At 43.2% G+C, this 18,609-nt stretch overlaps 1 protein-coding gene across 1 annotated transcript in view; it reads right to left on the reverse strand.

The window, feature by feature from the left end:
* LOC139923166 (plexin-A1-like) overlaps nt 1-18,609 on the reverse strand; it is a 207,235-nt gene that overhangs the window by 112,682 nt on the left and 75,944 nt on the right. Inside the window, exon 3 of the mRNA XM_071913885.2 lies at nt 9,426-9,557. Coding sequence (XP_071769986.1) covers nt 9,426-9,557 — 132 coding nt within the window. The remainder of the gene's footprint in view (nt 1-9,425; nt 9,558-18,609) is intronic.

An 18,609-nucleotide genomic window follows, 5' to 3' on the forward strand; every position in this document is an offset into this window, starting at 1 on the left:
AGAGACACACACAAATGTAATTGCGACTGATGTTTCATTCCACATATGGGGCCTGTGCGGTCCCAGCTAGCTGCAGCTACAGGCCTGGCTGTAATTGTCCCATCTGTATAATATGGGGAGGGGTGGTGGGGGGGGGTATAAGGCGCTATCACTACACAATGGGGTGATGGATGGCTTATTCTGCCAGCCAGCGGGAATTTAAAACTGCCATGCAAACACACACACACACATGCATGTTAACGGCTAGAGCGCACACAGATATGCCATTTGCGGAAACGCACACACACACACACACACACACACACACACACACACACACACACACACACAAAGTACAACTTCAGCTGCACACAAAGATGTTCTGCACATGTGAGTAAATAAACTGTATACGCATGCACACTTGCACACATCCGTAAACACGTACACACACACACACACACACACACACACACACACACGCACACACGAATGCAGACACACACACACACACAAACAGACAGACAGCGATATGGACACACCATTTGTACGTCTGCAAACACATACAGACACACACACATGCACGCTGGTACACAGACAGAGATATGGCTACACACACACACACACACACAGACACACACACACACAGGTCATCATTCTGGCCACCCAAACAATGGCAGGGTCTAATTTCACCAGAGCTACGTTTTTTTCCTTCCAGAGGCGTTTCCTCCTTTCTTTTTTCTATTTCCTCCCTTTTTTTTCAACTTCTCGCTCTCTCTCTCTCTCTCTTTCTCTGTCTCTCTCTCTCTCTTTCCCTTACGCTCTCTCATCTGTCTTGAATTTGGCTGGACACACGGAGAAATACAACAAATGAGGCCATAGATCACAAGTAGACACCAACAGAGACAGCCCTGAGAGAGAGAGAGAGAAAGAGAGAGAAAGAGAAAGTGATAGCCCGGCAGAGAGAGGATCCCCCCACCATTGCCCCTTAAAAGTACATTCTTGTTTCATTAGCTCTCTAATCTCCTCTTTCAACCACCAGGTAATAGCCACATCCCAACAAAAGGGGACACAACGGTGAATGGCTTGACAGTTTCATATCCAGAGGCTGTGCAAAGACAGTGATTGAAACTCAATAGGAACCTGACACCGGTCCATACATCACCAGAACAACCCATCACCCTCCTCAACATGTTTTCTCTTTGTCATCTTTCCCTTTAGAGAGACTTCAACACAGCAGAGACAATGGAGAGGAAGCATTTTTTTGTGTTTAACATTACTGTCCTGTATAGCTTGGATCAGGCTAATATTACAGTGGACGACCTGCATATTAAAGCTGAACTAGGCGAGATTTTAATGTTAAAATACACCCATCGTATCAGTCTAAATCAGGATCAGAGCGTGCCATCTCCACTAATAAGACTAAGACACACTATAGATTCATACTGTTTACCCAAATAATTATTACTTTTTTATTCTGGTGTCGGAATGGTAAAGTGGGAAATCAAACAAATAAATAAGTAACAAATCAAAACTTAAAGGGTAACTAAACCACCTGTTGTGCTGTATAGAAGGTGACATCACCTGGCACCAAAGATCAGCCAATAACAGATGGCCATTTCAGTAGCATGAGATTTGGGTTTGGAGCTACTCTTTAACGCAACCTCTCCTAAACCGCAACAATGTACATGATTTCTGGTTATTGAAGTCCTTAAAATTCAAATCGTTACTATTTGGGGCTGACAATATGCAAAGTTGCCTAGTGCAGTTCAGCAAAATTCATCTTTTTTCTCATTTTGTCTCCATGTTTGGTTGATTTTTCCCAGGAAAGACCTACCAGACACCAGGTGTTCAAAACAGCAAATGTAAAAACTGGATATAGGCTGATTCACTAGCAATCAGTGATAGAAAGCAGAAAAATAGACATTTATTTGTATGAAAATGCCTCAGGTTATTACTTTAAGGTTTGGCTGCCTGCAGATAAATTGCTTGATTGCAACACATTTAGTGTAACTTGACATCAAATTCAAAACAAGTCATAAAAAGAGAAATGTATTATATTGCATATGCAGACGAAAGCTCCCAGTGGTGTGATTCCAGAATTTGAACTAGTCAAAACCAGCATATCTAACTTTGTGATTGTAAAAACACAGATGCACACACACATACACACACAAGCTCTCGCATACTTTATTCCTTTCATCGTTAAGATTCTCCGCCTTCTCTTGCTGAAAGACTGAATGATCTGACACACCCCGACTTCCTCTCCCCTTTCTCTCTCTCTCTCTCGCTCTGTCCCGCCCACACACACACACACACACATAATCACTCAGTCTGTCTAATACACAAATCAACTTCAACCCATTTCCTTTTTAAAATCCAAGTCACGCTGTTCCTCTCATCTACATTAAGACTTCTGTCTGTCTCTTTTACCGTCTCGCATATCACATTCCCATCAGCTGATCACTCATCTCTCTAATTTGACAGACACAAGGCTGGGAGAGAAAGAGAGAGAGAGAGAGAGAGAGAGAGAGAGAGTGTGTGTGTATGTGTGTGAGTGTGTAAGTAAGGAGAAGACAGGGGTTTCAGTAGCTCAGTGGATATCATCCTCCAAACATATGATAGGAAAAAGTATATGGCATCATGGTTAAAACTCTTCCCTCCATGTTGTCTTATGAAATAAAATTCATTATGAAATATTTTGAAGTGTTAACCCTTCCCTTGCTTGGAAAATAGTGGCATTTCATAGAATGTAATAATCTGCAGCTTTAAAATGATGTGCAATCAGGTAACTTTTTTATTTAATCAAAATGCATATAGATTTTTGGAATTAAACTCTTCACCTATTGGGCTAGGATGCGATCGCACTAGTCTGCAGTTTTGTAGAAAAAGCATTGCCTCAACCGCATTATGCACTGATAATTTGAAAAACTAAGTTGTGTGACGCGCACAATGGGCTCCAAACCGACTGTTTATGATCAGAGGAACCACTACTATCAACTTTTGTACCTCCATTTTCATTCTGGTTGTAAACTGTCAGCCGCCTATGAACCGTGAAACCCCGCCTTGTCTTCATTGTGGTTGGTCGGCTCATGAAAAAATGGTCATGGTCATGTGGTCTCGTCCAAACAGTCGAACTGTTCTGTATTGATATCTAGGTGTAGTTTGAGATAGAAGACAATAATAGCTGGCATTACCTCCACATACTGTATATGTGAATATGTGGAACTGCCATTGTTGTAGGCACTAAATGCACAATTCTCCTTTTTCCCAGGATTAAAAATGAAAAGTATCTTAGTTTGACTAATTAAATTGATTTGATAGCCGCTCTGTAGTTTTAAAACTAGTGGGGCAGGCGAAGAGCGACTGACACTGGGGCTCCCATCACCCTTTAACTGTATGCTTACACAAACTGCTACTAAGTCATGCTATCCCAAACTTGACAAGGCCATGGGGACCTACAGTATATTTATGCATCCTCACCTCACTATTCCCCCTATCCCACTCCGTCCCTGTCTTCACTGACGCTTCCAGCAACTTCAAAGTTGGGAAAAACATCAAAAAAAAAAAAGCCAGCTTTAAAAAAGGAGCGCATGGCGGTCGTTTCTCCCTGACCTCCAAGCGCAGTAAGTGCTGAGTGAATTGAATATGAGCCCTCTCTGATGTGGTGCCAAGGGTAGGGTTTCTCCGCCGTACAGTACAGCGCGGTACAGTACATTTCTGCGCCGGGGCTAAATCAATAGGCGGAGGTACATCATCAGACCATTACGCCACTGACTGAGCGTCTTTGCGGGGGCCCGGGGGCAGAGGCGTTCGCTGCCAACGGGTCATCTTACGTCGCTGTTTTACAAGCGGAGCGGCTTGACCTTGACTGGAGAGTTCAGCGGATATATAGTGGAAATACGGCGGCGATGCTACGGCAGACATTGGATCAGACTTGGCCTGACCTCACAGCCGCGCTGCACATCCCATAGTAGTAGTTTACACTCTGAACTGATGTAAAGTAAGTAGTGACTTGATCTATTGAATTCCTATATTGAATTACATCAAATTACTACTACTTCACTTATTTACTGCTGTATGCTGTTTATACCTGGGTTAGACCACCATGGCATGGGATTTCTCAAAATATTGGCTATCAGCAGCTTCAATCCATAAATATCACTAGTGATATCAGCCTTGAAAATCCATATCAGCCAAACTTATTTTATACTTAGTTTATACATACTGTACAATTCCTAAAACAATTATTTGGTAGATGAATGACATTAATTCACTATAATGGGACTTTTGAGATATGGCTGTACTGTACATACGCTGGTAGTAGATAAATGAGGAATTAGTTACAAAGGTACACTGGAAATCAATAGATTATGAGGTGAGTCATAATCGTCATAATTAGTCATTTGATTCGTAGCAGTTGGCTGAGATCATCCATAGGAGCATACAGGATGGCTCAAGAAATAAGAGGAAAAAAAGGCAAAAGGTCTCCTGGAAATGATTTCTATCTCAGTGACGTCAGCTGCAGAGGGAGCAGACAGGATGAAAGATTCCTCTTCCTCTGCCGCATTTATTAGATTAAGTCGGTTTGAACGTTTAACAAGGAGATGATGGCAATGATGAAATGCGCGAGCGCCAAAATGACATGATCTCACTGTCTTTACTGAAACAGCAGAGAGAGAGAGAGAGAGAAAGACAGAAAGACTGAGAGACGAAGATACGGAGAGAGAGACAGAGTGTGTGTGAGAGAGAGAGAATAGAGAGACGCAGTGGAGGTGCGTGTGTGTGTGTATCAGAGACGCACAGAGAACCATGTATAAATCCAACGCTCGCTAATCGAAAACTCTCCTCTCACAGTGAATCAGACAGTTTTATGTTATTGCACTGTGTGTGTGTGTGTGTGTGTGCGTGTCACTATTGCTACACAGATATGCAGCCCATACGCTGCAGTCCGATCCACAACTTTTAATTATGTGTGTGAGTGAATATGGGAAAAGGTAAATTGCTCTGTCAAGTTGGGAAATGGGCTTTTTGATGTTTGAGCTCTCATCACTTGGCATTTCTATTATCCAATGAGGAGAGACGAATGGAGGGATGAAGACGGGGAGAAGAGGAGGAGAAGCAAGAGGACAAATAGGGCGATTGTATACCTCGCTTCTGAAAATGATGTACTGAAAACAGTACATAGACAGACTAGTTGTGTAGAGGGCTTTCAGGTGGCTTAATGCCCTCTGGTGGCCATATTGGAAGTACAATTTTGCCGTCTCAACAGAATTGAAGAGACAGTTAAATTTCTGTGCAGTTTCATTTCATCACTGATACACTGATAAATTTTGTGTTTAGATAATGTCAGCTTGTTAGCTAGCTAATCACAGTATCTGGTCAGCTAACCATGTCTTCTTGTTAAAATATCTAAAAATCGTGAGTTAGCGCTAGCGTTACTTTGCTAAATGAGCCTGCTGGCTAGTTAGCTAGCTAACAGTTTGTTCAGGTTAACTGAGCTGACTCTTCTCAAGCTACAACTCAGAGTGTTTTGGAGTAGAGACTAGAGCTAAAGACAAGACAGTTTACTGTGTCACAGTAACTACATTTGGAAACAAATCCACCTTATCACACTATTCACTTTTACTGAGAACGTTACTGAATGGATCTACAGCCACACCACAACAAGCTTTTTAGCTAGGTCTTTTTAGCTCTTTTTCTTCATGATAGATGTATATTTAGGCATATTTGCGCACAGCCAATTCTCCATTCGAGAAAATTAGGAAATTTGTGATGCAACTAACTAGCCTCTATAGCTCTCTGTAACTTAGCAGAAAACACTTTGCTAGCTGAATATTTATCGTACTAATCATCTATTTGTCCGGCTGTCTTTCTGTCTGTCTAATTGGACGAGTCCAATTAGAATTCCAATTAGCGGACTAATCTGAACGGTGTGATTATGATATCAAAACTGAAAGCATTAGTATGAGGACTGTCAGCATCCAGGGGATTCAACAATTACCTGTGACAGAAAAGGTCAGCTCTGAAGCATGGCCTTTAATGGGAATGAGCTTGAAATTTTAATTTCTGTGTGAATCTGGTGGAAAGTGGCTAATTTTGCCTTTTGGATGCTTTGGATTTTCTCTTTTGGCTCAAAAAAAAAAAAAAAGAAGTTCATACACCCGCAGGCTTGGCCAGCGACCTTAAACCATGATACATTATCTATAGTCTAGACAGCCGCCGGCTAGGACGATGTGCTCAACTGCTCATCAGTAGGCTGGGGAGGCTCGGCACACACTCTGCTCCACTGCTGTCTGGAACACAAGTTCATGTTTGGGAGATCCTAGTTCTGTCCATTCTATGCTGTCTAAACCTATTTCTGGGTGAGCAGTTACTCCTCAAGCCCGATAGAGAGATAGAGAGAGAGAAAGGGAGCCGAAAAGATGAGCCAAGAAGTAGGAGAAAGGAATGAAGGGGAGCGTATGCTGCGAACCAATTATATTTTCCCACCTCCTCTCCTCTCACCACCTCTCTGTCTCTCTCTCTCTCTCTCTCTCTCTCTCTCTCTCTGTGTGTGAATTTGGTCGGTGTTGAAGCTCTGGAGGTGAAACACCATTATCTGCTTTCCCGAAGAGATGGGCATTCCCACTCTGTCAATGAAGGTGATTTGGATTCAGATTTTCACCGAAACAAAATTACACAGACTGAAAGACAGGCGGGGAGGGTGAAGAAGAGAGAAAAAAAGGGTGTCACAATCTACGCCTGAATGGCTCACACAATGGTAGCCATCATAGAGGTCCATCATCATACATCTCCCATTATTGTAAAGTAGTCTTACTCAAATATAGAGTTAGGACTTGGTGTACCCAACAAGTCTGGAACAACTGGATTCCAGTTCATGCATCGTCTGAAAGCTGGAAAAAAAATGCACAATTCATCTCCATGGTGGAGCAAACACAGTGCAAGGATTTCTTCAGCGGGACTTCCAGTACATCTGTACCAGGAAATGTAGCAGTACAACCTCAGATCATTGCTGCGAAGAAGAAGAAGAAGGCGGCGTTGTGTATGAGAGGTTTCTACGAGGCCTCCCTCCTGTCAGGAGACATCCCTGTACAGCCATCGCACTAACACACACAGACATGTAGGGGACATATCAGTGGGCCCTTAATGCTCATCAATAATGAAACACCGGCTTTAATAATTGACAAAGACTTTCTGGTGGTGATGGCAGTCATCTTTAATGCAGATGACAGGAGTTAAAAGGAAAGGTCTGCGAGCGCTCTGCAAACACACCGCGACACTGACCTGCTATCCAGCTCTGAAGCTGCTGGCCACTGCTGGCTAAAACAGATAAAACACTGCTATTATTATTGTAATTCATATTATTACTTAATACTTATACTCTTACTCTCTACCTGCACATATAGACAGTCAAATCCACCCCCAAAACTGCCTTCTACTGCTCTCCTCAGACTTTTTCTAGCACTTCTCTAAAAGCAATTTTGTCAAAGTGCTACAGTTGTGACCTTTGACCTTCTTACTGGAGGTTCCTTATAATGCTGGTGATCTAGGAGTTGAATGTTATTTGACTCTATGTAATGTTGGTGATTGAAGTGTAGTCTACTGTTGCATTCACTTCTCTAGAAAACAGTGTCAATGCCTAAAATGTAAAATGTAAATCTCACTTTCCTCATACCTTGTGTCCTATTGATCTTCAATGAAATTATCAAATTATTTGTTAAAAAAGGAAAGAAAAAGAAACGTGAAGGGCGACTCTGAAGGCCGACCAAGATGCGGCTCATGTGTACCAGTGTTAGATAAGTGTGTGTGTGTGTGTACCCTGTCTGTGCGAGTATATATATATCTCCCCCCGTACAGTACATCCAGCCTCTCTTCCTGTACCGCTATCGCTGATCGAAGGGCCTTATTTCCCCTGTCACATCAACACCGATGCCTTCCATTTGTATCAATTACACTGCACTTCCCCTCCGCGCTCATTCAGACACATGGAAGTCAATTATGTCTAATCGCTGGTAAATTACACAGCAGCTTACTGTCTACGTACGGGGGGGGAAGTCTCGTTGAAGGTTATCGCATCGTGGTCATTAGCCGTTATGAGATAAGAGAGTGGTGGAGGCAAAAAAAAAAAGAAGAGGAAGAGGGGAAAAGAGGGAGTGGGAGCGTCTGAACTTATGGGACCCCTTATGGGATAACGTCATTTCAAGACAGCAGTACCTGTAATTCTTTTTTACTCTACCATGGCTGAGTGAAGCAGTGTTGTCACATTTTTGTATTGCGATATATTGAATTTCGATATATCGTCCCATCTCTACTACATAACAACATGAGACAGATGGACTTTCAATGGGAGACACACCCATAGTCTCCCAGTGTTTCAAACCACAAACAGGTATGTAAGACTGCCAAAAACAGGGTTCCCAATGTAAAAATCCATGACTTTTCCATGACTTTCCATGACGAAGTGGGAACACTTCCATAACCCAAGTATTTTTTTTTTCCTTCCTGGTTTGTAAATGTTTTTCTAAAGGGGTGAACAGTCATGTTTCTACTACAGTTGGGCTAAAAGAATGTACTGAATGGGTGAAAAAAGTCATAAAAATTCCCTGAAATTCCCTGATATTCCAGAAATTTCATAACCCATGGAAACCTTGTAAAAAATTATATTCTTTTGCAATATCTTTCCCAGTAATTGTGGTTTTGACCATATAGCAGTGAAATGATGCAACGATTTTGAGGCAATGTACAGGCATGATGTCATCAACAATTGCAACCAACAGGATTTCAGTTACAGTTAAGATCCTCATAGCTCATGCTGTTGCTGCTGTACCTCCTGCTGTAATAAATAAAGCTGTCACACTCAAATCCATATGCACAGAGACAGAGAGCGTATACTGTTTCCCCTGGTATGGTGCTACATCCTATATGTGGGACATGTTAATATTCATGATATTAATTAGCACTCATGACTGTGTGTGTGTGTGTGTGTGTGTGTGTGCAATACTGCTTATCAAGCAAACATGTTTATGTATATATGTTTTTATTAGCTTGACTGCTGTCCTGCCCCAGTTTTTGTTTTATTTATGCTTTCTATCTTTCATCATCTTTTTTTATGGTTCTACTGCCCTTTCTACTCATCTCACTTTCTTTTCTCTTCATCTGCTGCTCTCCTTTTCTAACATTCGCTCTATCCATTCTCAGAGGTTAAATGGAGACGTGTGTGTGTGTGTGTGTGTGTGTGTGTGTGTATTTGTACGGCAGAGGCTGTCACGCATAACCAGAGCCGTCCCTAAAATCACCAGACAGAAAAATGGCTATTGATATTCAGTCATCATTTCCTAGGGGTTGTCAACGGCAACTCCAGGAGGTATTATGGGGTACATTGCTAACTTTGCCCCGCTCTAGATCATTCTATTTTGTGTGTGTGTGTATGTGTGTGTGTCTCGTACCTGTTTATCAGTGAGGGCATAGAGGTACTGATGATCCGGGCTGAAGAGCAGATCTCTCAGAATGGGACTCCCATCGCTCACCACCACGTTCTCATACAGCAAGGCAGGCTGGGTAATGGAGTTCACCAGGATCTGGAAGAGGACAGAGGGACAAGGCAAAGCCATCAGTGCAATCCAGTGGTTTCTTGCTTTATGCAGCCGATAACGAAAGAAAAAAGTAGCCCGGCCAAAGCTGGAATATCTGGAAAATCACCACATGAACAACGAACAGATGGGAAAATTGAAAAACACACCAAAGTTGATTAGATTATCTCAGTGTGCAAAGCTCTTGGGACACAAACGATATCTTTGCTTTGAGGAAGAAGCAGTCATGCCTTTCTTTTACCACTGATCTTCACATTAGCTGGCTTTCCGTCCAAGTATTTTCATGCAAATTATGATACATCCCATTACAAAGGCTGAATGGAAATGGCAAACTTTGCTGAAGTTTCCTCAATGTCACAAAAAAGCGTTTGCAGAATAGCGTTTTGTCTCTCCTATGTATAAAGCCCCTATCTTGGTTGCATGGACATTAGTTGGTGTATTAGAATATTGCCAAGTGAATGTCTTTGTTTTGGTCTTCAGACAGCATGAAATATGGCCGACATTAGCCGACACTAAAGAACAATAACTTGCCCAATACTAATCAATTCTTGAAACACTCTTTCCATCTTTCTATGGATTCAAACATTTCAACATTTCAAAAGTTTGCTTAAAACTTGATTGACAGTTGGATGACATTTTCATCATCTTGCACTCAGTTTGTTGTTTAAGCTTAGAGGAGAAGCCGCTGGTTATAGTGCCACACTGTACAGGGTGGGACTACACTTTATACTAAATGAATGGTTGCTGGTCTGACAGTGTTGTGTCTACTGTTGCTGGCTAAATGATAGAGCGCTGAGGATCACTCCACTGTACCACCAACTGAATCACACTCTGCTCTCTCTCTCTCTCTCTCTTTATGCCTCTTTACCTCTCTCTCTCTCTCTAGGTTCCCACCCTCACCTCCATCTGACAAAGAGTCTAGAGTCTGGTAAAACTTTCTGGTGAAACTTTTTGTGTTATTCCGTTGCCTGTTCTCTCCCTCTCTCCCCTTTCTTCCAATTAGTCTCCGCGGATATTATTTGGCCAAATCACTACCAGAGTCCCTTTAATCTATCTCTCAACAGACGGTTCATTAAAACAAAGGCGCCGTCACCGTTGTGTGTGCTCTTTGTTGCTTAAGAGGAGGAAGCGGCTTCGGTTGCAAGTCGAGCGCTTTGACAAATCAGCCTTGAGGAGGCGCTCAGTGGGACGCTGAGTTTCCAAAACGTGGCAGCAGCAGCTTGAGATTTTTACACTGAAGATAAATTGTGAGATAATCACCTCCCATCACCTCCATGTTAACAGCAGAAATGGAAAAGAAAGGAGTAGTTCTTTCTTTGAGAAACACAATCTGGGGCAAATACTACTTGCGTATAATTTGCAGCGTTTGTTTTAACCTGCTTGGAAGCAGCAGATGGGTGGGGTTTACTGCATCAGGGCAAGTCAGATTGTGTCGGAGAAGTTGTGGATTACAGAAAAAACTGACTTTCGAAAAGTGTATGTGTGTGTGTGTGTGTGTGTGTGTGTAGAGGAGTTGTATCCCTGTTGTTATTATCCAAAGGTCATTTGTTTTAGCAGTACAGCCTCTCATGTCCCTCCCACATGAACACACACACACACACACACACACACACACACACAGATAGTTTTATTGATGTGAAGTGAGAGTGACCTTTTTGTCCCCTTGTATTTCTGGCTCTAATGATCTCTCTATCTCTCTCTCTGTCAACAAAAGCACAGGCAAGCACACACTCACACATTCACTCACTCACACACACAGAGGAAACGACCTGGGCCACCGTATCACTTCTAATGAGAGAAGGACTTTGGAAGTCTAAGAGGGGAACAGGACCGGGGAGCGTGCTTTGCCCTACAGCTCGGGGCAGAGGGCAGTTGGAGTGGGATTCAGGTCAGCTGGCACAGAGGGACCCGCAGACTGAAGCAGGTGACTGCAGATTCTCATCTAAGTCTGCTAGCCCGCAGGTATCCGCTCTCCTTCCCCGACCTCTGCACTCTGGAAGTTGCTGCAGCCAAACACAGCCTCCTAACTGAGGAAGTGGCTGCACTAAAGGATGTGAAACTTTGTTTAAACCCTCCAATGATTCTGTTTTTTTCATTTGCTTTTCTTAAAATTTGTAGCGAAGCATGATGTCTACGCTCTTTTTCTCTGGTGTTCATACCAGGTAAGAACACATGAAGAAATAGCTATATATGAGCATCAGTCCAGACTTCATTTTGTTATGCTAGGCTTTCCAAGCATGAAGAATTGTATCTGTCTCCTTCTACCCATAAACCCTTGCATTTTGGGGTTGTTTACCTGTAGTTGGTTGGGATTATGTTTTCACTCCTAATGAACCGCACCTCAGTTCTCTTGGAAGTGGACCAAGACCTGCATTTTCAGGCATCTTGATGTGTTTTTTTGGTGCCACCAGAGTTCAAATGGCTTCGTCCTCACCTGGCCAAACGAACCTAACTAAAGGAGTAATCACTTGCAGTAACTTCAAAATTCTATCAGCTGAAATGTCCATGAGCAAGACACTGAATCCCGTCTCCAACCGTCTTTGGAGGGGGAAGAGTGAAAGGAGAATGTCCCTATGTGGATCAGCAAAGTATAGCATTATATTACAAGAATTCTAGATCATCAGTTGAGATACCTGCAGGTGTGAGCTGTAGCCCACCCGCCCTATAAAGCTCACTTCTTCTCTGTGAAGTCTGCCCTCACTAAATTCAAAGCCATATAAGTGAAAAAGGGGCGACACGGAGGCATCTGGAACTTTTTTATGTTTCCATTTATCCAGCGTCTCCCTTCCTGGAACTTATTACCAAAGAGCCCAGGCCATATTTTGAGATTTAGGAGGCGGGGAGAGAGAGTTTGCCAGAGTGGACTTTGTTCCTTTGCAAATGCAGTGTCTGTATACTGTCTGATATACTGTTGTAACTGGTCCTAGTCAGACTGTCTAGGTGCCTACTTTGATGTTGCCGGCAATTTAGAGTGATTAAAGTGTGGTTTTGTACTGATTAGTTTGCCTCCTTTTGAATCAGACAATTCCATGTCATTTCAGTTGATCTTGCTCAGCTCCAATGAATGGACTGCCACTATTTGTGTTAAAACTATCCACCAACCAATTAGACATAAAACAAAACATACAAACAAACAATATTTCGCCAAAATGGCCAATCAATTCCCTCATTGCGCGGATTCTCAAGAAATAGAAGATGACATATAGCTGGCAGAGTAAGGACGCTTCACTGTGTACGATTATTGGATTCTCCATTTATATTTCAGGCATTTAGCCGATGCTCTTTTCCAGGGCGAAGTACATCGAGCGAGCAGCTACACACTCAGTATCTTGCTCAAGGACGCTTTGATAGGACATGCATCGTCCGTCGTGGGAGTCGAACTTGTGACCTTTCGGTTAGGACGGCCTCTCTAACCACTGGGCCACCTTGAATGACGCAACTCCACCGAGAGAGAGAAGGATCAGGATAAAAAGTAAAAGGTGACTCTTCCTGGTTCGTTTGCAGCCTAAGCTCCAACTTTTGTTACAGGACAAGTTATTTCCCCTTCTTTCCCTTCATCCCTCTCTCTCCTCTATCCTCCTGGGATGAGGCTCATTACCCAACCAACACTGATAAAACCAAGGACACTGTATCCTCACACACACACGGAGGTGTACGCAGATATTAATACTTATGTACACACACTCACATACACAGAGAAACACATGCAAAGGCACATACTCTCTCCCATACTATCTCATTCTCTGGAGTGGCTGCCAAATAGGCATCTGAAAGGCTTCTTCATGTAGAGCGGGACAGTGTGAGAGGAGGAGAAAGGACAAGAGAGGAAAAAAGTGTGTGTGTCATGGTGCTATGTGTGGCATTTTAACATCACTAAATCATTGCCACATTAATTCTGACACATGACTATAATTACCATAAATAAAGGAGACGATAGCCAAGAAGATCAGCAGCCATTACCGGCCTCTACACTACATTTTACATTGTTTACCACCTTGTCAGATTTGGCGGGAAAACGGCTGGATTGCTTTACGGTACAAAGGGAGAGGGCACTGTTCTTCTTCTTCTTCTTCTTCTTCTTCTTCTTCTCCTTCTTCTTCTTCAAACAGAGCTAAAGCACATTATAACTGTCTACCTGTCCGTGAAGTAAAACCTATGATTACAATATTCACATTCTTACACATTCTCTAATAGGGATAATTTCTTGTGAATGAAATCATAGTGAAATTAAATGACTCCTCGTTTCACTGGGACCCGAAGGTGGGCTGGAGGTGTGTGTGTGTGTGTGTGTGTGTTGGAGGGGGATGTAGAGGAGGATAAGGTCATAAAAGCGAACAGAGGAGAGTAATGAGGTTTGGCTAGAGTGCTGCAGTGATTAATACCATGCTGGGTTCAAGCACCGGTCACACCTTTGGGTCAGGAAAACTGGGAAAACACAACCGCAAGCTATCAATTCTTCCCTCCACCTTCCTCCCTTCACGCCTTCTTGCTTCTCGTCCTTCCTACGTCTTTTTAAGGCTTCCTTCCTCCCTCCCTTTCTTCCTTTCCTTCCTTTTGGCATTCATTTATTGATTCATTACCCTCTTCTGCCCTTCTATGTTTCATTCCCTCATTCCAGTCTCCCTTCATTCGTCTGCTTGGTTGTTCCTCCCTTCCCTCCTTCCCTCATCTCCTTCCTCCTTCCTTTCTCACCTTCTTTCCTTCCTTCTTCTTCCTTTTGTTTCCTCCATTCCCTCCGCGATTCTTTCCTCACCCTCCAGACAATCCCTTCTCCTTCAATCCCCTCCTCCCCTTCTTCACTTCCTCATGTCATTCTTCATCTCTATCCTTGATTCCTTCCTTTCCTCTTTCCTCTGCCTCCAGCCTTTCTTCCGCCACCCACCCACATAGAGACTTGTCTGTGCGTGTGTGTGTGCGTGTGTGTGTGTGTCCAGACACAGCAGTGCCCCGTCTAACCTCGGCTGTTAAACATCTTGTTAATTACATGGCTGGACGAAGGGAGGGAAGAGGAAGAGGAGGAGGGAAGGAAAGAGAGAGAGAGAACGACAGGGACGGCTAGTTAACCTTGTTAGCATTTCCCATTGAAACCCGTGTTAAAAATGTCCAGTGAGGCCGGATAATAAACTAAAAACAAAAATGTGCAAGTGTCCCTTTGATGATGGAGGGAACGGAGGGAGGGAGTGACCAAAAAAGACATTTCCCTAATGAAATCTACCATTCAAGTGTGTGTGTGTGCGTGTGTGTGTGGCCCTCTCCTTTCAACAGATGAGACCAAAACCAATTTCATTAGGGACCATGAAAACAAAGGGCTGTTAATACACACACACACGCACACACACACACACACACACACACAGTGTCAATGCCTATGATAGGAGGCTTCTGTCTTCAAAATAAAGATTGAAATTACATTTCAATTCAATACCGACGCTTAGTGAGAGGAAGTAAATAACTTATATATGGAACCAGGGACACGTTTAAAAAGAGAGATGATGTGATCTATGGAGAGAGGAGAGAGAGAAAGAGGGAGAGAGAGAGCGAGAGAGAGAGAGAGAGGAAGAGGGAGAGAGGGAGGGAGGGAGAGAGAAAATGGTGTCAATGTGGGTTGGTAGGATGGGATTTATAGGGTAGTCGGTCTCAGTGTGTGTGTGTGTGTGTGTGTGTGTGTGTGTGTGTCTGACCCTGACTGGAGGGCATCCAGAGTATCACAGCACACCTGCTGACTACACAGTCTACAGCTCTCTCTCTCTCTCTCACACACACACACACACACACACATGCACGCAGCTTGGTAGAGCCACATCAGCGAGACAGGTTACTCAGAGTGAAATTAATCATCGTTCTTTTGTCGCACCGCTGCTCTCACAACAGGAGGCCGGCCCCAGGTGACACACACACACACACACACACACAAACAAAGACTGACAGGCAGACAGCTGGCCAGTGACAGCATGCCACTACAGAAGCTGTTTTGCTAACAGCTAACAATAGTTGGCTCTGGTTAAAAGCGCTCAACGTTGCCAAGGTGTGGTCAAGACTACACACACTGAACGCCACTGTTTCCCCTGGAAAGATGTCTTGTTGAAGAAATGCTCCTCAACATCCAGTGCGATGATTTCAACACAGTCAGGATAAGTTTCATGTTGATTTCTAACACAACAAGCATCATTTTATTCAGTTTTCGATGCTTAGATGGTACAAAGCCTGTAGGACTGAGTGAGAGCAGAACCTTCCACTGCAGACAATATCTCTATCTTTATGATCAAATATCCAGTGGAACTTCAGCACCCAGCAACAACGGAGGCACTGAGATTTTGGCTAGTTTGGCAAGTTGCTGTCTGGCTATTTGACAGACTATGGGACACCTGATTAACTATGCATACTGTCGACCAATCAGAACCAGGGTGTAGGTGACATCTTTACACCAGGAAGTAGATTGGAATTCTAAATGTTTGAGAGAGATTTTCAAAGGGCGTTAGTCAATTTTCCACAATGCTGACAGTTGTAATAATTTGGGTAACTTTACATTAACAGGTCCTTTGGTTAAATTATACCATTAAATTGAAAAATGCAATTATCATTGCACCGGACCTTTAAGATAGCGGAGTTTCACACAAACATATTGAGATGAAACTTATAACATGTGGTTATCAGGTTGTTGTATAATAACAGTCTTTTTGTGTATCTATGATTCACTTTTCATCATTAAAAACTTCCTGGAGAGTTATCAAGAAACAGGGCAAAACGACGCATAAATCAAATGATTCATGCAACACAATGCACACATGCAATGGAAAAATGTAGCGGTAAAAAAAAGAAAAGAAACAAACTTTTATCAAAGAGGAGCGCATTTGGTGAATTAAGTTTGATCCCAGCCTTAGATTATGAGGAAAATTAGCATTGTTTTGGTGCGTGAGATGGGAAATGCTAAGTATGATAAAGGCGCCATATGGCTGAGCGTGCAAGTAACAGTCGTGCTGAGCATTTTGCCATCTCGGGAGCAAGAGTGGATTATTTTCACAAGCCTGTTAGCCCGTGGCGAGCTTTTATTTTCAGTTTCGGCTGGTGAAGATTTGCCCTCACTTGCCACAATGTGACAGGAGCAGCTAAAGCAGAAGGTAACAGCAGTCAGATACAATGATGCTAGTGCTGAGAATCCTCAATGGGATTTGAATGATTGTTATTTTTCTTCACTCGTGTCAAAAAAAAGTCTACATTTGTACTCGAGCTCCCCTAGCCTGGTTTATTAGCACTGTTAGGGTTTCTCTTTGAAACTGTGAGGCACAAGGAGCTTCAACATGTCACGGTATCCCTTCCACTTTCATCCCTGGTGAGGCATATGTTCTGCAAAATGACACTTCATAACTAGAAGACACTAACAGAAGACGGCTGTCACACACAAGCACACACACACACACACATACACACACACACCTTCCTTCATCATACCTGCATCTGTGCCCCTCTTGTCAGAATGGAAGACAGGGCAAGCACCTTTTCTGCTGCTGGCATGGTCGTGTGTGTGTGTCTGTGTGTGTGTGTGTGTGTGTGCGTGCGTGCGTGTGTGTGTGCCATCTTAAATTTTTCACAAGCATGATGTACTTGAGTTTCCCCTCAGCGCCGGTCTCACATGCCTTCTCCCTGTTCTCTCTCTCTCTCTCTCGCTCTCTCTCTCTCTCTCTCTCTCACACACACACACACACACACACACACTCCCTTCCTGCTCCTATCATAACCACAAGCTGTAAGCAGCTCCTGGAACGATCGCTTGCTCGGCCGTCTTCAGTTCTTTGCCCTCCGTCTCTCTCTCATCCCCCTCTCGACTCGCTCATCAGCTTTCCTGTCTCTCTCGTTAACTTCATCTCTCCATCTCTCTCATAATTGTCTTGCTCTCTTCCTCTCTCTATCTCTCTCCTCCTTGCTCCTTCCTCTCTCTCTGTCCCACAACCTTCACTGCAAAAAATTGTCCATCTTAGCGAGTCATTTAGCCTGATATAGAGTCTTTAAATCTTATTTCCGTTAAAACAAGTGAAAATTCTGCTGGTGGGGGTGAGATAATAGAGCGGTTAATAATTCCAATGCAGTTTCACTTTCAGGAATTTTTCTAGTATTTTAAGTAAGTACCAATATCTTATCAATGGCACTTGAAATGAGTTGATTTGCACTGGAATGAAGTGGAATCCTCTCACTGCACTGGCAGAATTTCCACTTGGGATTTTAAGAATGGATGAAATGACTTGTGAAGATAGTTTTTACAGTGTAATGTGTGCCACCCCCCTCCTCTCCCTCCATCCCTCCGTCCCACTGTGCCATGCTGCCCCGAGAGCGCTCTTGACATAACTGGGTCTCGCTTGTGTGCTAAAACAGCAGCTCCCCGTTCCTCCCTGTGGCACATCCCGATCCTGATCGAGGCAGAGGCCAATCAGTGTAGTCCATCAGAAGCTAATGAGATACACAAACACACACTTCTTAGTCCGTGTCCACCTGTCAAAACTCAGCCTGCCCAATATGTAAGACAGTATCTTCTGCCTTTTCTCTAGCTATAGAGTGTCTGGAAAGTCTGGAATCGTAGGAAAAAGTAACACTACATAGTTTTTTTTGCTTGTTGCAGGTGGAAATCGCCCCAGGTCATTACCATATCGATTTCTGCTTTCCGGGGCTATCTGACGGAAAAAGTTGATCCGGTGAAAATCCAAACCCAGCAGCATCTATGGGAGTGAAATACTGACGCCTGCACAGCTGTCCATCAGGATGTAGTTTGTCAGATACAAAGAAACATGATAGTCTGTTTGCACTGAAGTAGTACTGTCCTGTAGTGTAGCAGGAGTCATAGTAGTAGTCATGGTTTAGTAGCAGTGTAGTACTTTGGTAGCAGACATCAATCTAGATTATGCTTAGTAGTAGCAGTAGTACTATAGTATTAGTAGTATTAGTAGTAGTAGCAGTAGTAGCAGTACTAGTAGTATTAGTAGAAGTAGTAGTAGTAGTAGTAGTAGCAGTACTAGTAGTAGTAGAAGTACAAACACAGTACTCCTTTTGT

Source organism: Centroberyx gerrardi, chromosome 14 (assembly GCF_048128805.1).
Source record: "Centroberyx gerrardi isolate f3 chromosome 14, fCenGer3.hap1.cur.20231027, whole genome shotgun sequence".
Taxonomy (NCBI): domain Eukaryota; kingdom Metazoa; phylum Chordata; class Actinopteri; order Beryciformes; family Berycidae; genus Centroberyx; species Centroberyx gerrardi.